This window comes from Chelonia mydas, chromosome 3 (genome assembly GCF_015237465.2).
Source record: "Chelonia mydas isolate rCheMyd1 chromosome 3, rCheMyd1.pri.v2, whole genome shotgun sequence".
Classification (NCBI taxonomy): domain Eukaryota; kingdom Metazoa; phylum Chordata; order Testudines; family Cheloniidae; genus Chelonia; species Chelonia mydas.
In genome coordinates, this window is record NC_057851.1 from 87,351,539 (window position 1) to 87,378,478 (window position 26,940).

General features: G+C 39.0%; 1 protein-coding gene across 4 annotated transcripts in view; it reads right to left on the minus strand.

Annotated features, from left to right (window-relative positions):
• Window positions 1-26,940, minus strand: part of GOPC (golgi associated PDZ and coiled-coil motif containing) — a 53,694-nt gene that overhangs the window by 25,421 nt on the left and 1,333 nt on the right. For 2 of the 4 annotated variants that reach the window (XM_043542844.1, XM_037894690.2), the window contains exons 2-3: window positions 9,388-9,552; window positions 6,688-6,711 (exon numbers count right to left, since the gene is read on the minus strand). In XM_043542844.1, coding sequence (XP_043398779.1) covers window positions 6,688-6,711; window positions 9,388-9,552 — 189 coding nt within the window. The remainder of the gene's footprint in view (window positions 1-6,687; window positions 6,712-9,387; window positions 9,553-26,940) is intronic. The other 2 variants (XM_027819167.3, XM_043542843.1) reach the window with 1 other exon arrangement.

The following is a 26,940-nucleotide window of genomic DNA, read 5'->3' on the forward strand; positions in this document are numbered from 1 at the left end:
CTGTGGGAAGGGCGGCCAGCACATCCCTCGGTCCATGCCGCTTCCCACAGCCCCCATTGACCTAGCGCGGCGAACCGTAACCAGTGGGAGCTGCGATCGGCCAAACCTGCGGACATGGCAAGTAAACAAACCGGCCCGGCCCGCCAGGGGCCTTCCCTGAACAAGCAGCGCCCCTAGTCTGAGAACTACTGTTGTAGAAGGTATTGATCATCATAGCATTGAAGATACATCTTCAGGTTTTGCATCTATTGTTCTGGCAGAATCTGGTGCAGCTTTGAGTTGGTGTGTTCTAGTCTGTGGGGAGCTTGCTTCTGATGATGAGGTTGGGAGATTGTTTGAAGAGGGTTCAGGGAAAATTTCTTTCAGCATGTGGTCCCCATCAAATATTGGTTGTAAATGTTTGATGATACCCCATGCGCATTCCTGTATGGGAAAGAAAAATCCAAACAACTGCACCACCCTAGTTGTTACCTACTATCCCATCCTGGTACCAATAGAGTGTATCATCAGATAATTACAACCCAGTGTAATTGATGCTAATGTCAAGTTGAATTTTAAATATCTGAAAACAAAATAATTTTATAACTCTGCTGGACACTAAAAACCATGGACTGAGCTGACACCCCCATTTTATAGTTCATAACAATTTGTAACACACCTGCTGCCTACTAACCCTGCATTGTCCTATGAAACTAATCTCATCTAGGAAGTTAGACAGGATTTGGCCCAACCAGCTTCCAGCCACAGCTATTGTCATAGTGGTATGGCCATAGACAATTGTCAGAATGGTGAGCTTCCCATATGATGAAGATTAGTATATTTCTCATCTCCTAAATTGGCATGTTATGTAGTTGAATAAAGAGATTGTATTACACACTAGTACAGCATAGTACATATATTGGCCCCAAACCTTAAATATGACTGAGAAATGCATGGCACAGCTCAGGATGGGGAGGCAGAAAGGTAGTTTTAAGTCACCTTTGTGACCTTTGTATCATAACCCTCCTGATCCAGCTGGGTATATGCTGGGTTGATTCCCAGGTGCAAATTAGATCAACCTGGCACACAGTCACAGTCAGCCCAGGGTCAGAAGGACTGGAGGGGAGAAGAGGCGCAGAATACAGTGACAACAATTTTGGCTTAAAATTTCCTTTATGTCTCCCCATCCTGAGCTGTAGAATACACCCTCCCCAGCTTCACCAAAGAATTGAAGATACCGTATGCACTATGTGTACTTTTGGTATAATACGGGTTCTGCATTTAAAATAAATAAGTTAGGGGATAAGAATGGCCATACTGGGTCAGACCAATGGTCCATCTAGCCCAGTATTCTGTCTCTGACAGTGGCCAGTGCCAGGTGCTTCAGAGGGAACGAACAGAACAGGGGAATTTCAAGTGATCCATTCCTGTTTCCAGTCCCAGCTTCTGACAGTTGGAGGCTGGGCTTGTGTCCCTGACCATCCTGGCTAATAGCCATTGACAGATCTATCCTCTAAATGTGAGGCATAATACTTGCTAGCCTTCCCATTCCAAAGGTCATATATTGGCGTGTAGGCTGGTCTAATTTACTTCCTCCCCATGGCCATGGGGCAATTACAGGAATTACCAGAGTGCAGGGATGCCCTAGCAACATCCCTTATAGGACATGCCCTTGTTGTATTATGGCAATGTGACATTGCACTCTATATGATTTTATGAAAAATGCTAATGAGTGTGAATATAAAGTAACTGGAATATGCTTCATGCAAAAGGTCTCTTGTAATCTTATAATTTATAATAAGATATATTATAATTATAATCTATAATTTATAATCTACTGAGTGTGGTCATCCTATTTGTATGTATGTATCATTCTTGTATCAAACTAAAAATATAAAATATAACTCTGAGGGCCTATTGTAATTATGCAAAGTGTGGGCCATTAATGGTGGTTTGGAATCTTGATGGCTCCCATCAACCAGAACAATTGACTGTGGATAGCTCTGTTTGCTTGCAGGCCTTCCTGTGAGTCAGCCTGGGAGGAATGAAGGCTTGGGGTCTCACAGGACATGTGACCATGTCACCTGGTACTGAAATCCATCTTAAACCTGGTGCTTTTCCATTTAGAAGGGGGGGTGGGGACCCAGAGAGACAAAGAATTCCTGCCTTGTGCAAAGCCATATAAGGAGGTGAAACAGAACAAAGGGGGCGGCAATCACGAGAAATCCCCTAGCTACCACCTGAGCTGGAACAAGGGCTGTACCAGGGGAAAGGATTGTGCCCAGACTAGGAAGGTGTCCAGTCTGTGATAGAAGCTTATTGAAACATCTCTGAGGGTGAGATTTTATCTGTATTCAGTTTTCTCATTGTATTAGGTTTAGATTTGCATGTCTTACTGTATTTTATTTTACTTGATAAGTCACTTTGTTCTGTCTGTTATTACTTGGAACCACTTAAATCCTACGTTTTGTATTTAATAAAATCACTTTTTATTGATTAATTAACCCAAAGTATTTATTAATACCTGGGGGGCGGGGCGGGCAAAAAGCTGTGCATATCTCTCTATCAGTGTTATAGAGGGTGAACAATTTATGAGTTTACCCTGCATAAGCTCTATACAGGGTAAAACGGATTTATTTGGGGTTTTGACCCCATTGGGAGCTGGGCATCTGAGTGTTAGAGACAAGAACATGAACAAGGTCAGCTCACAGACTACTGCACTGGGCAGCACAGCATGGGGAGGAGGTGACCAGCCCTCTGTGGAGAAAGAAGTGGTTCAGGACTATTTAGAAAAGCTGGACAAGCACAAGTCCATGGGGCCGGATGCGCTGCATCCGAGAGTGCTAAAGGAGTTGGCAGATGTGATTGCAGAGCCACTGGCCATTATCTTTGAAAACTCATGGCGATCGGGGGAAGTCCCGGACGACTGGAAAAAGGCTAATGTAGTGCCCATCTTTAAAAAAAGGAAGGAGGAGGATCCTGGGAACCACAGGCCAGTCAGCCTCACCTCAGTCCCTGGAAAAATCATGGAGCAGGTCCTCAAGGAATCAATTCTGAAGCACTTAGAGGAGAGGAAGTGATAAGGAACAGTCAGCATGGATTCACCAAGGGCAAGTCATGCCTGACTAATCTAATTGCCTTCTATGATGAGATAACTGGCTCTGTGGATGAGGGGAAAGCAGTGGACGTGTTGTTCCTTGACTTTAGCAAAGCTTTTGACATCGTCTCCCACAGTATTCTTGCCAGCAAGTTAAAGAAGTATGAGCTGGATGAATGGACTATAAGGTGGATAGAAAGCTGGCTAGATTGTCGGGCTCAACGGGTAGTGATCAATGGCTCCATGTCTAGTTGGCAGCCGGTATCAAGTGGAGTGCCCCAAGGGTCGGTCCTGGGGCCGGTTTTGTTCAATATCTTCATAAATGATCTGGAGGATGGTGTGGATTGCACCCTCAGCAAGTTTGTAGATGACACTAAACTGGGAGGAGAGGTAGATATGCTGGAGGGTAGGGATAGGATACAGAGGGCCCTAGACAAATTAGAGGACTGGGCCAAAAGAAATCTGATGAGGTTCAACAAAGACAAGTGCAGAGTCCTGCACTTAGGACGGAAGAATCCCATGGACCGCTACAGACTAGGGACCGAATGGCTAGGCAGCAGTTCTGCAGAAAAGGACCTACGGGTTACAGTGGACGAGAAGCTGGCTATGAGTCAACAGCGTGCCCTTGTTGCCAAGAAGGCCAATGGCATTTTGGGATGTATAAGTAGGGGCATTGCCAGCAGATCGAGGGACGTGATCGTTCCCCTCTATTCGACATTGGTGAGGCCTCATCTGGAGTACTGTGTCCAATTTTGGGCCCCACACTACAAGAAGGATGTGGAAAAATTGGAAAGCGTCCAGCGGAGGGCAACAAAAATGATTAGGGGACTGGAACACGACTTATGAGGAGAGGCTGAGGGAACTGGGATTGTTTAGTCTGCGGAAGAGAAGAATGAGAGGGGATTTTGATAGCTGCTTTCAACTACCTGAAAGGGGGTTCCAAAGAAGACGGATCTAGTTCCAAAGAAGATGGATCTAGACTGTTCTCAGTGATAGCAGATGACAGAACAAGGAGTAATGGTCTCAAGTTGCAGTGGGGGAGGTTTAGGTTGGATATTAGGAAAAACTTTTTCACTAGGAGGGTGGTGAAACACTGGAATGCGTTACCTAGGGAGGTGGTGGAATCGCCTTCCTTAGAAGTTTTTAAGGTCAGGCTTGACAAAGCCCTGGCTGGGATGATTTAGTTGGGGATTGGTCCTGCTTTGAGCAGGAGGTAGGACTAGATGACCTCCTGAGGTCCCTTCCAAACCCTGATATTCTATGATTAACCTGCTTTCAGTTAAACCTGCAGTTTGTGGGACATGGTTCAGACCTGGGTCTGTGTTTGTAGCCAGAAAGCATGTCTGGCACAACCAGGCAGGGTTCTGGAGTCCCAAATTGGCAGGAAAAGCAGGGGCAGAAGTAGTCTTGGCACATCAGTTGGCAGCCCCAAAGGGGTTTCTGTGACCCAACCCATCACAGGCAACTCTACCCCAGGGGAGTGTAATATGCAAGCATGATCTTCATGTAGCCATCAGGCTGGCTTTAGGGTTCCTATGCACTACCAAGATGGCACAAAGGCACACCAACACTCCCAAAGATCTGAGCTAGTATATGTCCACTGATTATACAATTTATTCTCAATTTGTAGGCTACCCTGTACATATAAAATGTCAGAAAGAGGCCACAGTTTAAGGCTTATGCATGAAGGAAGAGATTAAAGGTTGAACATTCAATCTTCACTCTGCATTATTTCAAAAGCTTCTCTTTCTCACCCACAGAAGTTGGTCCAATGAAAGATGTTACCTCACCCATCTTGTCTCTCCAGTATCCTGGTACTGACTCAGCTACAATACTGCACAGAGCTCTGCATTACCTGACGTTTTTGTTTAGTTTCTGAACCCTAACTTATACTAACGGTATTTTTTTGCATAGAGTTTCCTGGGGTCTTTTTGGTTTGGTTTTAGCTGAGAAAAGATTAAGAGCTTCTAGAATGTGTAATTTCCTTGATCCAAAGATTTTGGTTTGACAGCTCTTGAAAGAAGCTCATAATTCCAACCTTCTGAGTCTCACCTACCACAAGCTAACTTTCTAAAGTGATCTAGAATTTTTAGATCAACTAAAAAACCAAATAGCAGAATTCTACTGTTCATGTGTGAAGTGATCCACTTTAAACGATCATAAGTGTAAAGCTATACCACTGATTTTCTTCAAATGTGGCTTATTCCTTATATTCTAATTAAATTTACAAAACAAATCAAGTCTGATGTTTCTAACTTGAGCCATTGTTCAGATATCTTTGTGAAATATTTCTTTCCAGAAGAAACAAGGAATAATGGAACTCAAACATAAGCAAAAAAATTTGCTCAAATTTTCCACCCCAAAATTTCTCCTCTGGCCTCTGTCAAAGGCTGGAAAATTACATTCCAGGACCAGTTAGTGAGACAAAGTTATACGCAATTGAAACAGGTGGGGTTAAAATGAAAGTTGGAACTGAACCTTAAACATACACAGTGCTATCCACTATCCATTCTTTAAGTCGCATTCTAACACTGTCCATTCTTTAAGTGGCATGTAAGAATTTACACTTACAATTGTTGGCACTAAAAGTTCACATACAGCATAAAACAACATTTACCATTACAACAGTGAATGATATTTCCTTACTGCTGTAAAAAAAAAAAAAAAAAAAAAAAAATCTAACCACAGATTACAGCAAATCATTAGAAAATGGCTAATTCTTAACATAAAATGTACTGAGTTAATATGGCATGACAGGCTAGTGTCCTAATATGTAAAAATACCTCAGCCTTTTCCCAAATCCATTATATTATGCCTATATAAGCAGATATTGCTTTCTAGTTTTTATATCATGACTAACATTCCCTAAAGCAGAAAAATTATGCTTAATACAGACAACATTAAAATACAAAGTTTTACTCAAGAATAACAGATCTCAATTACTTAATGATTTTTCAATAGATAAAAACAATTTTTAATAGTAGCTATATGGTCCATAATTCTATGAAAATAGTGACATTATTTAAAAATCTTTAAGTCTATCACTTGCAAAGTTTAAGAGGTGAAAGTCTCAAGTCTGAACCACGACCAAACACCCCCATATAAGTACACTACTAAGCTTACATATCTAGGGACCATAGGACTGTTAATAAATAGGAAAGTTACATTAAAAACAACACACTCACAAAAAGGGAATTGAGGAGAGGGGGGGAAGTATGAAAACTGACATCTTACCAGAGAAAATTGATAATGTACAAAAATTATTGCTCATAACATGCTGAATATTGTTATTTTTAAATAAATACTTAAACAGTTTCAGATTTTGTTTCTGTGTAGCAAGATCAGACAACCTTCAGAATTTCATAAGTTACCAGACCATATCATCCCAAAACAGTTGCAGAAACCAGAAATATAAACAAATACAGACATGCACAGGCTTGGGATAACAGGCACCAAAACTAAAAATTGTCAACAATATCAGATATGTGGCCAACCAGCAGGGAAGAAAGCCAGCCAGATCTGTTTTTCTAGTCTCAGAGGCCAATATGTATACTGCCACACAAAACAAAAGCACTGACTTAAATACAGATGAAGGCAACTAGCATACTTACCAACTCATCCACAGAAAGGATAGACTTAAGAAAGAAGAAAACAGTTCCATAATCAGAAAAACTGACAAACACTGGCAAAGTGAACTTCTAGAAAATGCCATAAAATAAATGCAAATATCAGTCTTATTCTATCAGAACACTATTAATGAAATGTACTAGGTTTATTAATAAAGGACACAAAAATAAGTATGGTATTAAAACAAAAAAGTCTATGTTGTACTAATTTCTGCATCAAAGTATGCATTGTAAGGAATAAATCATTAAAATGCTTAACTTTGTTAGAAAATTACATACATTAATCTCCTTATAAAACATAAGTATTGCGAAGATCTACAAAAGCTTGAAATACAGTAAGATTGCTATGAAGATTTCCACATTTTGTTGGGGAAGAGATCATTGCTTTTCAAAGAACAATAAAATACAGGTTTGCTTCTAAGCCTTTTTGAACCTAAACTAAGGGTTTTACCTGATAGTTAAATTATAATTTAGATTTACATAGCATCATAAAATACTTTTCAAGCTATATACTACACATCTGATATTCAGCCACTTATGGGACGTATGTACATAAGCAGCAAATATATATATATATAATGCACTGCAAAACGGGAGCAGGAGATACATTTTTGACCAAAGTCACTTTGGTCAAACTCTTATAAACTCTTACAAAAAGTACCAAAAGAGCTTTCATGTCCATGCAGCACAGACTGGATGTTAAAAAAAAGAGATCGTATCTGAAAGACATTTGTAGAGTAAACTGCATGTAGTCAACTGTTGAGCAACCTTGAATGTTTAAATATGTTTTAATTCACCAACGTTTTGCATAATTTGGAGTTTGTCAAATATGCATTAATGGTAAACTGCATATCAACCTTCCCCCATGCTCTAGTAAGAGAAGTTGTATACTGGGCACAGAGGGAGGAAGGTTAACATATGCAGCATTATATTTTTCAGTAACATGTTGACACGGTCTCCCTTCAAAATGCCTCCCCTGGGCAGATTCAGACTGATAGAAGGTCACCACTAAAGCTCTTTTTAGCCTAAAACTCAGATTTTCAATTTTTGTTGTCATCAAAGTAGCTCCAATTTTGCTTGCTCAAGCTCTTCAGCCTTTGTAGTTTCTATATCTAAAACAGTTTAAAGGACAGTTTCTCTCCACTAAAATTCTATGAAATCCCAGAAGACAGAGTAAAGCAAATTCAAAAGATAAGCCTTGTGGTTTATAAGAAAGGGGAAGAGGCAAGGCACCATACTGAATTAAAGACAAAATGTCAGCCTAGATTTTTAATGAGTACAATTTCAACATAGATAAATCCTGAAGCTTGTCTATTTAAAAGAAAAACTACCTGAACCAAATGGAAAAATATTATAGTTCTGTGCTAAAGCCACAAAAATGTCTGTCTTTAAAGTTAAAACTAAGGAGTAAACTTTCCACATATTGTTTAGGGATTTATCTATGTTGAAACTGTACTCATTAAAAATCTAGGCGTATCTTCTGAGTTTGCTTTACTCTGTCTTCGGGATTTCTGTATTTTAATACACATTAAGGTAACAGGAAAACTTTCCATGTATGTTGAGGCTTCACAACTTGAACTTGGTAGAGAAAAAATCTTCAACATGGTCACAGACAAACATGGCTTAAGAGTTGTAAGAATTATAAAGTGTGTAAACAATGTTCAGAAACCAGGTCAGAGTCCTGCAACTCAGATAGCCTATACAGAATGATTTTTATTTTATTTATTAAAATTCTGTTCATGCTGGACCCTGAAACCATGCTAGCTGTGATTAGTAATGAGAAAGAATGTTTCTTGTTTAGATCACCAGTTAAAATCCAGAGAACGCTAACAGAAAAAAAAAAAAAAGGCTGTTTGGTGGCATTTGTCAAATAGTTCCTCAAAATGTGTTTTACAAATCACCAGTGGTAAATGGAGTCTTTCCTGATGATCTGTTGAATTAAACAATAAGACTGAGATGGGAGGTGGCCCAGTCTGGAAATACGAAAAAAGGAGGACCACTGAAAAAGTTTCAGTCTTATCTCTAGTAGTTACCCACACCACAACTCCCCCCCCCCCCCCACTACCCTAGAGTGGAGTGGAGAGGGAGGGAGAGGAATGGGTGTCTCCTCTTTTTCACAATGCAAAACGAAGCCCTGGTTATTTTTTGTAAGATATGCTTACTTTTCACATTAGACGTTCAAAGATCTTTTCTACCCCAGGAAAACTCTTCAATTAAGAAAACTGCCTATCAACTTCTCTTCATTCTCCACAGAAAACCTTCACAAAAAATTAATATTTCCAATATTTCAAAAGTTAAAACACCAACTCTCAGAGCTTATTTATATTACAAAAACAAAAAAGCACAATCTTAATTTTTTTCCCACTGCAGAACTTTAATACAATTTCTTTGAAATTATTATGTACGTATTTCAAAGCAAACAGCCTACAACCCTGAATGTTAATAGACATCTGTTTGGGACTCCTCTGTTTCTCTCTACTGTACTTTTCCAGCTATAGTAGGTTACTAACTCATCATTTTAGCAGTCTCCACAAGAAATAGTATAAGAAATCTAGGTAACATATACTTGTTTATTTTAAAACTGGTGTTCAGGTAAGTTTGTGCCAGCAACATTAACATTTCACCACTTACACAGTCAATAAAAAAGTGTAGTTTGAACTTTTTCCTTTAATCTATGATACTCACCAATTTTGCTTTAATTGCCCCAGAATCAACACTCTGGCCAGTTTTGGCATGCAACTGAAGTTGAACGGCATGGAGTTGCAAAAGCTGATCATGCACCTCTTTTTCCAATACTACTTTCTCAGCCTGAGTTTCTGTCAGTTCAGATTTCAGATCCACCAGCTGCGCCTGGAAGATATCAGGAGTCCAACAAGGAGTGCAATTATTAAAATTTTGTTTCTCACTATTATAAAATGGAGTCACATTCTACACTATAAAGGTTTCAGACGTACAGGTAAAATAAAGATGGAATTGGATTCTTTCCATGGGTCTCTCATACCCCTCTAAGTATTCCTTCATTTACAACATATTTTCTTCTCTAACTCCCAGCACACAAACACAACCACTCTTCTGAAGAGTGAATGGAACTTTCTTCATAATCCATTACACGTTAACAACAAAGAAAATGAAGCCTCTGCATAAATTCCTATATAGACTCCCATGAATTAAAAGCACATATCCACAGAGATCTTAGTAAGACTACACAGATTTCTTCTGATACTGAAAATTTCGAATTATAGGACAAATCACAGCTTCCCTGCCTTCAACAGAAAATATCTGTTGATAGGGTAAGCCAGAATTTGCCCTAAATGCCAAGGAAACCCGAGTAATTTTTGAAAACTTGTTTTAGGATGAATAGGCTTCTACAAAAGAAATCTACTTCTACAATCAAGTGGTTTTTAAAATCCTTTTCTAAATAAAAAGTTTGTGATTTATTTGCAAAACCATATCACCCTCTCTAATAAAGGCATTATTGATGTCTCTGTTGTAAATACTCTACTCTCAAACAGAAAAAATAATAGTTGAACAAGATGTTTAAAAGACACCATCAATACTCAAGGTGATGTACTACTGAGCAGATTTCTTTTTTAAGGTCTTAACATCAAAGAGCACAATATAGCTACCCTCACAATTTTGCCATAAACATAGAGAAGCAGGGTTGGGCTTTACCTCAGTGACATTTGCCTACACCATACTCCTTTTTAATGTATCCTAACTACTAACGTAATAAAATGTATGTTTAAAATATTCTTTTGCATTTTAACTCTAAGACTGAAGTCCTATTTATTCAAAAACAGGCAAATCATAAATAGTAAAAACTTCATATATTGCTCCACCACTGTCCAGCCACAAATGCTGCACTTGATCTATAAAATACAATTCTAACAGCACGAGGTTAGCTCATACAATCTATTAAATCCTTGGCTTCTCTGTTCAGATTGCCAATCAGTAAGAATTGTGGCTATTGGTTCTGTGATGTGGATATAAGTCCTTTGGGAACCATACTGAGACCAAACTCATTCACATATGCCAAACACACAATCTATTTTTAAAGTATAAAAACAAATAAATAAATGGAGCTGCTCTAATACACACATGAGATAAAGTGAAGAGAGAAGGAAGTAACCTATTCACATACACATGATAAATTCATAATTCCATCTCATATATCACAGTATCACAAACATAAGTATTCAGACCCAAGGGTGACACACAGAAGGTAATATAACTGGTGGCATATCACAAATACTGTACTGAAAATAAAAAATCCTAAACCTTTAGTCCGTCATACAATCATACGCTTTTAAGAAAGCTGACCACAAAGCTCTAAACTCATCTAAATAATTTCACTGATATGTCACCTTTTTCAGATCAGGCAGCCTCCTCAATTCTAAGAATCAAAATAATATATCCAATAGATAAATTGATTTCCAATACTGTAAGATATTTCCACTCCAACAAGGAATGATGGCAGTTTATTATAGTGAAGTGGCTGTGCCACTACAGTTAAGTTGTGTCAACAACTTCTATTTAAAGGTTGACCTTTCTAAGCTAAAATCAACATGGTAAGTCAGATCCCTTTGAAATTTAGTGTGCATCAGGAGGGTGCCAGATAGGGTTAGTGACCCACATTTGGGGTCAACTTAGCCAACTCCCCAGAAACAATACCATGTGTACAATTTAATAACCACTTCATAGCCATTTACAACTCTTACACTTTACACAACTCCCAGGACACCTTCTACAACTACACTTTCACATAAAGCACTAGAATCCTCTCATATTCCATCTTACAATGGCCTTTGTAATAAAAGCCCTGTGCCCTGCTACTGACATAACCTACACAATTCTGCATTAAAATGCTGCATATTGTGTCCTCTCTCCTTTGCTCACACACAGAGGGTGCAAAACATAGATCTTATCATAATCACAGCTCTATCACACAGCTCAAAGTAATTCACGTATGTCCTCAAATCAAAAACACACCTTTACCAAGCAGGCTCAATTATTTCCTCCAATATGTAGGCCTGGTCTACACTACAGAGTTTGGACAATGTAACACAGCTTACACGGACCTAACTCTGTAAGCATCTACACTGAAATGTAGCTCCCACCAATGTAACTTGCCCACTACACCGACTTAATAACTCCACCTCCGCTAGAGGCGTAGCGCTTAAGTTGATGTAGTTAATCGATGCAGTGTCAGTGTAACACACTGAGTTGCTGACATTGACTGTTGCTGCAGAAACTGTCCCACAATGCCCGACTCTGGGGATGAGAGTGAATGGATTTTAAAAAGAGATGAAGAGCTTGTACATTTCAGCAACTGTGGGGCTGGAAGAATAAAGGTATGTGCGTTAAAGGGGCATATTGAGATACTGCTGAAAGAGGGCAGAATTAAGATTACATGGACAAATTTAACTGCATTTTCTGGTTTTGCTCACCTCAACTTTCTGCAGGGAGACCACCCAGCAACCTTAACTTTGGGTTAATGTAGGGGTTTTTTTGCCACTAAACATTATATCAGGGATCGGCAATCTTTGGCACGTGGCCTGTCAGGGAAATCCACCGGCGGGCCGGGACGGTTTGTTTACCTGCAGCATCCGCAGGTTCAGCTGATCGCAGCTCCCACTGGCTATGGTTTGCTGTTCCAGGCCAATGGGGGCTACGGGAAAGTGGTCGCCAGCAAATCCCTCAGCCCGCGCCGCTTCCCACAGCCCCCATTGGCCTGGAACAGCGAACCGCGGCCAGTGGAAGCTGCGATCGGCCGAACTTGCGGACGCTGCAGGTAAACAAACTGTCCGGCCCGCTGGCAGATTTCCCTGACGTGCCGCGTGCCAAAGGTTGCCGATCCCTGCATTATATATTAGTCCTAGTAGCTAGTGCCCTTTATCCATAGCATTGCCAACTCCTACAATATTATGAGACTACTACAGAAAATCCCATGAAGAAATTAATAATTCTGTATTCAGGGCAGAGTTTGGATAAAGGGTAGTAAATAATGGTGGGCAGTAAATAATGCATGACCACACACTGAATGAGAAGAAAAAAAAATATTAAATAGCTACTGATTAAGTGAGCACTGTTCATCCCAACGAGGATGGCGTTCTGTGGAAAAATAGCATTTGATCATTGTGATAAATAGTTCAGTTTCCCACAATATCTTTGAGAAACCTTAAGAAAAACTTTGCATTCAATGCAATAGACATGTGTTACTGCAGGACTGGAGGTAACTTCTGGGGAGGTTCAGGGGGTAGGGTGGAGACATGGTCAATACAAACCTTGGGAAGCTTCAAAAGGACTATTTTAAACAATGTGCCCAACAAGAAGGAACTTCTGGGTCAAAGTTAAGTGCGTTTCCTATTAAATATCTAGAGGGAGGTGATTTCAAATTCCTACCTCCAAACCCAACCTTTTGAAGCTACGTCCTGAGGAGGGAACCTGTTCCTGGCATCTGAATATCAAAGATTGAAGCTATATAAAGAAGAAACTGACTTATTCATGTGTTCTTGTTATAAACATGCAACCACAGAAAAACCCATGTGGGATCTGAAGGACTGAATGCCTACCAGATCCCTTTTTGGAGCTGGAGGTGATCTCTGATAAGCTCATTATCATTCGTGTAGGTTCTTTTATTTTTTTAATGTTTCCTTTGTAATGCTTTTACTTTAAGAGTAAATGTGCTTGCTTAGAAAATGTTGTGAGTAAACTACGGTGGGCAATAACACAGTTTATCGCCCCCCAGTGCAGACACTGGCTGTTTAGGCCATCTGGCTTGCTGGGAATAACACAGTGTAAGCAGGGAACCGTGCAGCCTAGAAAAATCCTGGTCAAGAGGGAGAGAGAGACATGGGTCTCCGCCAACGAGACATGACAGCAGGGGAGCCAGAAACTTTTAAGTGGGTGCCCTGGGTGGACCACAGAGGGGGAATACAAGTGCAGTTACTCTGAAATTGCAACGATCTTGTAATTAAAGGCTGTATCAGAATGCATATACACAAAGGGGCTGAGTTAAGCTTACATGCACAACCTTACCAATCTTTTAATATCGTTTTTTAAAAATATGTATTAGAAATTACAAGACAAAGGAAAAGTGTCATATCATGTTATGAGAGGCACCCATGACTGTCATGGAATTTTCAGAGGAACCAATCAGGAGAAGCAGCATTGAAAAACAGAATGTTTAGTTTTAAGATCAAAACAGTTTGGGAGAAGCCATTTGAACAGCTATAATGGTAAAACAGCAGGTTTGGCCCTGGAGTCACTATGAAGGGGCTACTTTATATATTTATTAATCATATCATATCCTTTATGTAATCTGTTGATTCATCCACAGGGAAGAGCTCTAAATGATTGGGAATTCCACTTCCAAATCTTTATTTTCCTTAAATTGCAAATGTACTGCAAGTATAGTGTATTTTTGTGCATCAAGAAATCCCATTAACTTCCTTGGGTGCACAATGCAGTTAATGAGAGGCATTAAGTACCTGTATTTTGATGTATTAACAAATATCCTGCTGCATATTTTCTAACTGCAGATTTACAGGAATAAACCTGTCTTCTGTTTGTTAAAGTTCTTTTAGCTTGTCACAGTACGAACTGTTGTGGTTTCCTCTCTATGAAGTAAACTTGTGTAATCCCAACTAAACTGAAGAATGTATAAAGGAAACCAATGAAGTACACTGTGGCACAAAATAGGCATATCACAGCCTTAAAAAAATTACAGGACAATTTATTAGCAATATTTTGCCTGGTATCGGTTTCTCTTTCATAGCAATAGGAGCTCAGGAATATGGAGAGCACACCTCTTAAAGCAAACAAGCATGGCTAAGCAATTTTTCACTTGGTATCATTTTCACCCTTGACAAACACACTGCCTAAAAATATATAACCTATCGGACAGAAAAATCAAACATTTTTAAAGGATACTAAAACTTTCCACTATTTTAACCTTATTAAAGACAACATAATATATGTATCATAGCAAGCTATTATCAAGGTAGTCAGGCAGCATAGGTCCCAGCAACAACTGTTAGTTAAAAAAACCAACAATGAACTAATTACAATGAACCAAACCAACTGGAAGAAATATTCAGAGGTCTAATACTGCTGATCCAGCCGAGAAACAAATATGTGTAGTGCTGCAATCCATCAATACTAGAGGCAGTCAATAAAAATTAAAATGGCAACAATATTAATAAGGGCTAACATGCCATGCAAGTGATGGGAGGCGCCACTCTGAATACTATTTACACTACGAAACTGACTCACTTCTTCCAGCACTTATCAGCAGTGGTTCATGCTGAATTGGAGCAATAAAAAGTCTGACAGCTATTGTAAACAGGACACAACCAATGTTTAGCACTATTACAGAAAGCACGGAAGGAAGACAGTGGGGTCTATTGGATTGGGCACTGGACACTCAGTACTGGACTAACTTGGTTCCCAGTGAAATCAATGGTAGTTTTACCACTGCCTTCAATGGGATCAAGTTAGGCCAAATGCTGAGCTCTTTTGAAGAAAAGAAGAAGACGGGGAAAAAATCACTTTTGAGGTCTATTCTCAGCTCTGCTATTGACTCACTGTGTAAACTTGGATAGGCTATTTTGGCTCAGGCCCTAACTTCACTGAAATAAATCAAAATGTCTCACTTACTTCAGTGGGCAATTCATGAGGCCTTTAACCTCTCTGTGCCTCGGTTTCCCCAACTTCAAAATGGAAATGATACTACAAGTATTTTGAGATCCATGGGTAGAAAGGGCTAAGTATACTGTTATTAGTGTTGACAGAGATTTAATGACGTTCAAGGGCTCAAGGAAGAACATCTGCCATTAGTAGACAAAGGAAATTTCTGAACTATGAAAATTGTATGTGTTTCGGTTTGATGGGGACCTCTAAAAGAAAATATTGTGAAGTTATAACTATCTATGGAATAGACTAAGAAGAAAGGAAGACATAACCAACAAAAGGGCCTCTTTTTCCAATGTGCATTTGGTCCATCAAGTGAGGCTCTCCAACTTTTTACCACATATATTCACATTTTTCTTCATCTCCTTTGACTCACTGTCCCAAGTATAATCCTTTACACATTCACTTTAACTGTTATCCCAAAGAACTTATGCCTCTGCAAGGTTACAGCTTTCTAAAGCATCTGTGAGCAACATTCTGTTTCAGAATGAGTTACTGCTTTAATCACTGTCATCACTTTGACCAATATCAAGCTACTTTTTAACCCTGAAATGCAAGTATCCTATTTTAGTTAAACTGCAGGTCCACATCATCATCATCATCAACAATGGAATGGTCTTGACTCTGCAATAAGGCAATGACCCAGAAGAAGAAAAATTTTAGTTAGTTTCTGGTAAGTCTACTTTTTTTTTTGGGGGGGGGGGGGGGGGGGGGGGGGAGGGGAAGAGAAAGAGGGGATATACTTTTACTATTTGCCAGAAATTAAGTAGTACTTCTTAAAAAGGCATTTACAGCTACAAGATATAAATGAAAATTTCTCCCATTGAACATATCCTTAAAATTTTAAACATCACAATTTTGCCTGTTGTGCATAGGGAACAACATAATCTCAGAATTAAAATTCTATTGTTTAAATACATTCTGAGCTATTTTGCAAAGGATTCAAAAATATTGTTGGAAAAATTCAAAGCCTGCTTCTCTAGACAGAAATTGTTCTATTTTTTATTAAATGGGTTTCTTTATTTACTAACTTTCAAACATTTATAAGATAACATCAACAAATCATCTTAGTATAAATGCATTCTCTGACGTGGAAAAATAGTCAAACTGCCAATGTTCTAATTAAATTGTTTTAATTTCTGTGATGATTATATTTCAAGTTGTTGTATAGTTCCATAAGCATTTTACCAGGAAAGGAGGTGGGGCTTTATAAAAATGCTAGCATTATTCAGTCAACAATGCAGTTCTTTTTTGATTTATTATTGGATATCCTGCGTCAGCTCCTCATATCTAGACTTCCCAGAAGATCAATTTAGGAGCACCCAGTCTACTTATTCATTTTTTCCTAGCAAGGTAAGTGCCAAAACAATGAAGCTTGACTGAAAATTATTACTTATTTGTATTACCATAGCACGTAGGAGCCCTAGTTACGGACAAATCCCCATTGTATTTTGCACAGCATCTAGCACAAGACAGAGAACTTACAATCTAAGGTTTTGTCTACACTGGTACTTTACAGCACTACAACTTTCTTGCTTGGGGGTGTGAAAAAAAAACATGCCCCTGAGCGCAGCAAGTTTCAGAGTTGTAAAGCATCAGTGTACACAGTGCACCAGTGCTGGCAGCTACGCCCCTCGTGGAGGTGTTTTTTTAAGAGAGTGCTGGGAGAGCTCTATCCCAGCACTCTGCCATGACTATACAAGCCATGTTAAAGCACTGCTCTGGCAGCGCATTAACGTTGCCAGTGCAGACTAGCCCTAGGACTATGTGTACACTTAAACTGCTACAGAAGCAGTTGCGCCACTGTGGCGCTTCAGAGTAGACACTCACTATAGCAATAGGAGGGATTCTCCCCTTGCTGTAGTTAATCCACCTCCCTGACAGGATTCTTTCATCAACCCAGCACTGTATACATCAGGAGTTTCGTTGGTTTAGCTACATAGCTCAGGGGTGTAGATTCTTCACACCCCCAAGCAATGTAGCTGGGTCACCTAACTTGTCAGTGTAGACCTGGCCTTAGCATTAGATAAAAGACAACAGATGGATGCAGACAGGGAAGTACAAGAAAACAATGAAACAATATTGGTCAGCATGATACACAGTGGTCTCAGTACACAAGCAGCCTAACTGATGTCAAGTTTTTTGTAGGCATCCCAGCAAATGAGTTTTAAGGAGGGATTTGAAGGCAGATAAAGAGATAGCTTTTAGGATGTTTATGGGGAATGCCTCACAAGTGTGAGGGGCAGCATGGGAGAAAGCACACAGGTATCTGTTTGAAAACTTAACAAGCGAGCAATGGAGGTGACATCATATGTACATTGGAGGTGGGAGTCAACAGCTCAATACCAAATGAGATAATAGATAGGGTGGGGATTGACTGTGATGGGCCTTGAAAGTGTTTATAAACAGCTTATTTTTGATGTGACAGAGAAGAGGAAGCCAGTGGAGAGATGCAAAGGGGTATCACAATCAAAGCAATAGGCTAGGGAAATGATCTTTGCAGCACCATTCTGAATGGATATGAGAAGGTCAAGATTGCATTGGTCAAGCCCAAAGAGAAGAAAGTTGCAGTAATCAAGACACAAGATGATGAGAGCTTGGACAAGAGTTTTAGCAGTATGGATGCATAAGAAAGGTCATATCTTATAGAAGTTATGCAGAAAGAATCTGCAAGATTCAGATATAACCTGGATTTGAGAACCTAGAAAGGTCAAATATGACATGCAGGTTATGGGCCTGAGCGACAGGCAGGATGGTGATGTTATCCACAGTGATCAAGAAAGGAGGAAATGAGGAGGGCTTTGGGGAAGATTAGGAGCTCTGTTTTAACCACACTAAACTTCAGCTGATGGCGAGACATCCATGAGGAGAGTCAAAGACACAGGCCAAGCGGAGACAAGTCTGGAAAAGAGAGGTAGATCTGAGTGTCGTCATCATAGAGATGGTAGTTGAATTCAGGTAGATGACACTACCCAGAGATAGGATGTAGAGGGAGAAGGGAACATAGGACAGCTCTGTGGAACCCCACAGAAAGTTGGGAAGGGAATACTGGAAGGCTTCCAAGGACACAGGGAAGTTGGCTTTGTTCTACCTTGACAATTCATGCCATACATTAACTCCTATTCTCACACCAAACTTCTGAACATAACCACAAACTATATCAAAGTGACTAAGATGCATTTCTTAATGCTTTTGTGAAGTTTGTAACCACTGAGCTCTCGTATCATTGTAAGGGTAACTCACGTTAAGACATTTAATTTATTACAGAAGTACTGTGAACATGACCAAAACAAACATATATTAAAAAAGGAGAAACTTTTATTGGATAAAAGAGACCATGATCAGACAAAAAACAAATTTTTTTTTCAGTTTTATTAGTTAACCACCAATAGTGTGCTTGACACTGTTAAAAAAAGGCACCGTACATTACTTCAAAAATGCTTCATGCAGATACAGGGGTCCATATATGTGGACTTCTTTGCACGATCAGGACACACATCTGTTGGAATGTAGTTAAACACTTAAGATGTGTGTGAGTGGAGGGGTGGGGGGTTACTGTTTTTCACAACAGTAGCCTCTCCTCATGTAACTTATATCAAGTCTCCATTAACTAATACATAGTTTACAATTCCACACCTGATTTTGGCTATTAGTCTTCTGGTCTGCAGGCTGCTGACACTACTTGTATCTTACTAAAAACTAAAAGGAGTACTAGTGGCACCTTGGAGACTAACCAATTTATTTGAGCATAAGCTTTCGTGAGCTACAGCTCACTTCATCGGATGCATTCAGTGGAAAATACAGTGAGGAGATTTATATACACACAGAACATGAAAAAATGGGTGTTATCATACACACTGTAAGGAGAGTGATCACTTAAGATGAGCTATTACCAGCAGGAGAGCGGAGGAGAGAAAACCTTTTGTAGTGATAATCAGGGTGGGCCATTTCCAGCAGTTAACAGGAACGTCCGAGGAGCAGTGGGGGGTGGGGGAAATAAACATGAGGAAATAGTTTTACTTTGTGTAATGACACATCCACTCCCAGTCTCTATTCAAGCCTAAGTTAATTGTACCCAGTTTGCAAATTAATTCCAATTCAGCAGTCTCTTGTTGGAATCTGTTTTTGAAGTCTTTTTGTTCTAATATTGCGACCTTTAGGTCTGAAATCGAGTGACCAGAGAGATTGAAGTGTTCTCTGACTGGTTTATGAATGTTATAATTCTTGACATCTGATTTGTGTCCATTTATTCTTTTACGTAGAGACTGTCCGGTTTGACCAATGTACATGGCAGAGGGGTATTGCTGGCACATGATGGCATATATCACATTGGCAGATGTGCAGGTGAACGAGCCTCTGATAGTGTGGCTGATGTTATTAGGCCCTATGATGGTGTCCCCTGAATAGATATGTGGACACTGTTGGCAACGGGCTTTGTTGCAAGGATAGGTTCCTGGGTTAGTGGTTCTGTTGTGTGGTTGCTGGTGAGTATTTGCTTCAGGTTGGGGGTCTGTCTGTAGGCGCGGACTGGCCTGTCTCCCAAGATTTGTGAGAGTGATGGGTCGTCCTTCAGGATAGGTTGTAGATCCTTGATGATGCGTTGGAGAGGTTTTAGTTGGGGGCTGAAGGTGATGGCTAGTGGCGTTCTGTTATTTTCTTTGTTGGGACTGTCCTGTAGTAGGTGACTTCTGGGAACTCTTCTGGCTCTGTCAATTTGTTTCTTCACTTCAGCAGGTGGGTATTGTAATTGTAAGAATGCTTGATAGAGATGCTGAAGGTGTCTGTCTCTGTCCGAGGGGTTGGAGCAAAGGCGGTTGTATCGTAGAGCTTGGCTGTAGACGATGGATCGTGTGGTGCGGTCTGGGTGAAAGCTGGAGGCATGTAGGTAGGAATAGCGGTCAGCAGGTTTCTGGTATAGGGTGGGGTTTATGTGACCATCGCTTATTAGCACCGTAGTGTCCAGGAAGTGGATCTCTTGTGTGGACTGGTCCAGGCTGAGGTTGATGTTGGGATGGAAATTGTTAAAACTAGTGTTTCTATAATATAAGCATGGCTTAACAAATCCTCTATTCCATATCCCAACAGCAAGAATTAAACTTTTCCCAGAAACTGAAGGGTGAGGACTCATCCACCAATTTCTGCAGAAACTTATTTTTCATTTAAGAATATTTCTAGTCTTGCAGTTAGAAAATACACCCTCCAAACATGAACCAAGTGTAAACTAATATAAAGTACTGTCTTCCTGAGTGTGAAAAAAGAAATCTTAAAGCCATGTCTACAGCTTCTGTTTTTCGGGGGTTATTTCATTTATCACAATTTATTTTTAGCAATTGTTGAGTTCTATGTAATATTCAGGACTTTCTATGAATAATCTCTTTATAATGTTCCCTAGTGCACTTTAACATAGTTGTGATGGGGTGTATAAATGTGAAGACTAGGACTATAACAGGGTTTAAAAGAGAACTGGATAAATTCATGGAGGTTAAGTCCATTAATGGCTATTAGCCAGCATGGGTAAGGAATGGTGTCCCTAGCCTCTGTTTGTCAGAGGGTGGAGATGGATGGCAGGAGAGAGATCACTCGATCATTACCTGTTAGGTTCACTCCCTCTGGGGCACCTGGCATTGGTCACTGTCAGTAGACAAGATACTGGGCTGGATGGACCTTTGGTCTGATCCAGTATGGCCATTCTTATGCTCTTACGTGAATGAGTGAAAGGATTTTTTCAAGCTCCGATTTACACAATATGACATTTATAAATAACATTTGTGTCCTGATTATCACAACCACATAAAACAATAGGACAAACTTTATTTTACTATCGTGTTTCAGTGATTTCTAACTGTTAAAACATTCAGGTAAAGTTTAACACAGGAGCTCCACCATTCTTGTAACCCCGAGAAGAACATAAAGAACATGCTATGCTGATACAAACAGTTGTATTAAATACAAATATTTGAGACCACCGCAGCTAAATATTAAGGACCTAAATTAATGCTATAATCCAAACAAAACAAAGAAAGTTGAACTGAATTGTCCCTTAACTTTAATAACATTTAAGTAAAAGTATTTCATACAAATTTAGCAGATAGTAGTGAACACACCCTTAACTTCTGACTCACTTTGGCGCAATTTAAATATATTTCCATACACAATGAAAAATGGTACGTGACAACTAGTACTGATTTGCTTGTTCCTCAGGTCAAGATGAAAGTCCGGATGAAACATGCTGAAACATTGGTTGGAGGACTAAAGCAACAAACAGCATCTGCTTTGTCTGTTGTGCTGAAGCCCACTCTGGACACATGACTTTTTGCAAGTTTTCACTCTTTTTCCCTTGTAGTAAACTAATAACTAACAAGCTAACAATAAATATAAACTTCACAAGGAGTTGTTTTGGTTGGATATAAGTGAGATATCATTTAATATTCATATTTATAATAAATATTTTCCATCTCTACTGTTAGAATGGAAATACCTGTTCCTGCTGCGAGCTATTATCGTTGTGTTTTTATTTTGTTTTATGTACTGATTGCTATCATTGTTTTGTATATAATTGTAGTTTTACTCTGGACTTGACTTATATTATTTGTACTTATTTAAAAAAATACAGTTCAGAATTCCTTTTTAATCTACTGTAACTCTTGCTGGCAATTTCAATATTATGTCTGTATCACAGGAGTATTTTTTCAAGTTGCATATATGTTTTAATTGTATACCAAGAATACCCATACCTTCTAAAAACTGTTATGCTCCTTATTATTGATGTCATTATTTTAAGAGTGTTATTAACTATACAAATTTTATAATTCAGTGAATACAATTTAAAAACAAAACACTAGCACGCTAGCATTTACTCTTTGGAAGTTCAACTTTTCTTTTTTTGTCTTGTCTTTTACACACACTGATTTCTGAAGTACAAGTCAGGTAATCAAAACTTCTTAGACAAAATTCTAGGATTTCAGAAACATGAGAATATGGATTAAATGCAGCCAATCCCTTCCTACAAGCCATGAAGATGGATGAGAAACTTATAAACTTAAACATGCATACTTCTGATGACCCTTATGAACCTGGATTTATATCAATGATATTTAAGAATACAGGCATATCGTCACCTCCACTTCCCACATCACAAAATAAGGTCACATCCCTGGATATAAAGTTAACTGGACCAAATCTGATCCAGTGGATGTTCCAAAAGACTAGATCACATTCAGTACCAACACTTCCATGCCAACATACACAGAGAGCTAGGAGTAAAGCTGAGCGCTGATTTATCTAAAATGGTCTCTTTAAATAATGAGAAAACTTAGAACCACATTTCAAAAGAATGTATGCTGGCAACATTTTTAGATCTCTTTATTAGGTTGCACTGAAAATACAAAAATAAACATTTTAGACATGGTTCCTTGATTTACTGTTAGCTGAGTAAGACCCCAAACCTGTAATTTAATCTTAATCTGGACTTCACACTTGTACAGAAACAAATGGGGCTCTGTACGGATACAGGGTTCCACCTGCATGTTTGTTTTGGGTTTTTTTTTGGTAAGACAGAAACCTTACTGTTACCTATACATGATTATTTAATGCTCCCGGCCAGCTGAGTTAACAAGTTAATTGTATATGAGTATTTAAGATGCTGAGCAGTTATCATAATGGGCCTGATTCAGCAAAGTACTTAAGCCTATAAGAAAGCATGGGAGGCTACAGTATTCGTGTGTTTAAAGTTAAACACTTACGTGTTTTTGCTGAATTGCAGCCTCTGTTACTTTAAGTACAATTGATTGTCAGGGCACCTTAGAGGTTTTGGTGTGGCCTCTTTAAAGACAGTTTATGGAAATGCAAGTCACAGTCTCATAGTTAAGGATGAGTTCAGCTTTGTACTGGAAGCGCAGGTATTCAAACAGTTTGTTACACACAAAGAATAGAGTGTAACCTCCAAAATCGCAACATTTACTCTGAGTACAGAATAAATTTTAAGAATTTATAAATAAATCCATTAGCCTAATTAAACAAAGATCCTTTAATAAATGTAACACCCTATCTCAGGCCACTTTTCATCCAGAATGATCTTAACAGTGGAATAACACACATTTGAAACGTCCTACAAGCTAAAATTCACTGAAATTTCATGCATGGACTACAGTAAAATATTGGTTTTTGTTGTTTTTTTTTTTTTTTTTTAAACAAGTAATGGTCATTTCCCCCGTTATTTTTCACAACAATTTCTTTTTCAGAAGAGACTGATAAATAATGTACTATAGGGAATTTCTTGAACTATTTCAAAATGGCTGTCATCTCCTATTGTTCTCAATGGGCTCGAGGCCTCATGCATTCACAGTCAAGATGCCCTCTTTCAAAACCACCACCATTGTCCATTTTTCCCAATAAGAGTGAAGCCAAGATGACTTCCAGAAAGATTGTAGCAATAGGAGGCTTACTTAATCTGCTTAACCTGAACTCTACCCTGTACTGACATGAAGAAAAACAATGAAAACAAATCTAATATGCCTTTACAAATCAGATTAAACTAATGTGGGACTACAGACACTATTATGGACTAATCGTAACTGTACACCTATTGCATGTTGTCACTACAGGGAAGAGTTAAGGTTGTCTGGGTGTCTTAACTATGCATCTCCGTTTGGATTTCTTTTAAATGTAATCATAACCTGAATTTCCTGGGTCTGCAATACCAATTTTACTACAGCATCCCTGGAATGTTTTTTATCCTTAAATTACTGACTATCTTAAAGTTTTATATTGCTGCCGTTCACTGTAGTAATATCTAAGTGCTGACAATATACAAACATTTTTAAGTACCAAACTCCTTAGAGCAGGAGTGTCCAATCCATGGCCCACAAGGCACTAAACTGTGGCCCTCAAGGGCAACTTCCTTGACAAGAAAATGTGTATTTAATTTGCCGAACAAACCAAGATCTTACACTTAATTCAACAGCACTTCTCTATTTGCCTGTCTGCAATGCAATAACATGACCACTACAGCTCTACAGGGGAGTTCTGATTTAAAACAAACAAACAAAAAAACAAAACAAAAGAACATGATACAGGCATTACTTATTTATTTGCTTATACTCTTCAAAATAGTATGTAAATAGACTACTGACCTGTGTTTAAGATGCAATGCTAAAATACTGACATTTCAAGAGAATTTTAAAAAATAAATAAATTTAGAAATGCTTTGAAAACCCTTTGGAAAATATAGAGAGGAGGAAGAGAAGTAGCACTTTGGCACCACTACTAGCACCTTCTACCTTCACAGAGCAACCCTTTCTATACAGTTGGCCCACAGTCCTGCAAACACTTCTGCACATATATACCATTACACAGATACTATGGTGATGGGCACAGACAAAAATATAAACAAACAGTCTCATCAAATCCAGTAAGACAACTCACATACAAGAATCTACCGAATTGGGGGACCTTCGTTTCAGATAATCAGTAGTACTTCAATGTCTTAAAGTCAACGTATCTTACTCATCCAGATAAAAACAGAATTCATGATTTGTTTTCTGATACTACTAACAGCTTACGTAAAAATTAAGATGACAGTTGAAGCAAGTGACCTGAGTAAATGTTATAGGCAGTGCTGTTGTAGCTATAATGGTCCCAGGGTATTAGAGAGAGACAGTGGGTGAGATAATATCTTTTATTGGACCAACTTCTGTTGGTGAGAGAGACAAGCTTTCAAAACAGCTCTGCCTACAAGCTCGAAAGCTTGTCTCTCTCACCAACAAAAGTTGGTCCAATAAAAGATATTATCTCACCCACCTTGTCCCTCTGAGTAAATGTTGGTACCCTCACCAAACAGACTTTCGCTGCAGTTTCATGACCCTAATGAAGGCTTCAAACTAAAATATGCAGGTGCTTTTAAATCCTTGTAGCCAGCTACTAGGTAATGGTTGTCATTTTAATTACTATATAAAAGAGAGTAACATGAATTTTAAACTGCAGTGAGTCTACTGATCATGTTCCAAGTACCAATATTGACCCAGGTGAGTTGTTTCAAAATTTGTAACTGTATCCTTCATGTTGAGCACCAGTTCTTTTGATTAAAGGTCTGTAATAAAGACAAAGAACTTATTCTCATCATAGCTTGTAACTGTATCATAAGCACCTTCAAATAAGCAGTTTCCATTTCAAATATATGCCTCTAAAACTTAAGGTTTCTCAAAATGGATATCATGAAAACTACAATGCACAAGTTAATCATTTAAATGGATATTTTTAAAAGACCAAAAAAAACCCTGTATACATCAAATATGTATTAAAAGTAATTGCTCAATGGAAAATTATTTCACTAACATGAAAAAGCTTATCCTCACTTTTCAAGCACTCACTCCCAGAGATGAGGTGCATGTATGTGGGGGGCGGGCATGCAGGGTCATGGTGTACACCCAGATTTCTGTCAGGGTTTATATGCCCCACCATGAACCTCACTATATACTACCAGAACCATTAAATCAGAGGTTTTCAAACTGAGGGCCATGGAGGAACATTCGGGGGAGAGAGAGGGGGAGGATAAGCAGCATCGCCTTGCAGTTCAGCCTCACACGTTCAGGAGGGAGCATTACCTCCACCCCTTGACTCACCTTTTGTCTGGTTTGGGGGGAGGTGCAACCAAAAATTGTAACTTAAATTGGGGTGAGCGGGCTCAGCTCAAAAAGGTTGAAAACCATTGCTTTAAATTGTGCCCCCACTATCAAGAGCATTGTCTCTGTTCACTCCACAATTCCAATATCATCTTCAGTCTTCATTGCTTCTTATAGCCTGTCTCAGTCCCACTCCACATGCTCCACTGAAGCATCTCTCTCAAAATGTTCCCTTTTTCTCTCCCTCATTCAAAATTTAATGTTTGTTTTCCCCAGTAATTATACATGGAACAACTTTCCAAATCAATATTTGCCATGCATCTTCCTTCCCTTTCAAATAGCTCATAAAACCCACCTGTTTCACAGGGTACAATAAAACGGAATACTACTTCCATAACATGCTATCCATGTTGATTTTGTCTATTGTAACTACTCAGTAAACCACCATATTATAACTATATACATTAAATTTGTCAAGCAGGAACCTTGTTATATCGAATGTACAGCAACACACACATAAATAATACCATAAACATCAGTCTGGAAAGCACTCCTGTGAGATACAAGATCACATTTGTTTGTAATGAGCAAAGTTATCTACTGAATTCATTTGTACTCTACTTTGAAATATTTTCCATCTCGGCTACTGTGTTACTAATACCCAAGGGATATTTTGCACACCCATGTCTTGCTGCCAGGAAAAAACAGGATTAAAACCAAGGCCAAGGTATTTTCTTCCCACAGTCAACTATTTCTGCAATAGGCCACGCTGTAGCTTACTCGTAAGGGGGTGATCACATTAAAGGCAATTTAAGTTACTTATGAATCATTCAGAGGAATGAGAGAGCTAGAGTTGGTGGTCAATCTAACTACTACCCATCCAGGTTCTTACACAGTGCACATCACCATAATACCTGAGTGCCTTCAG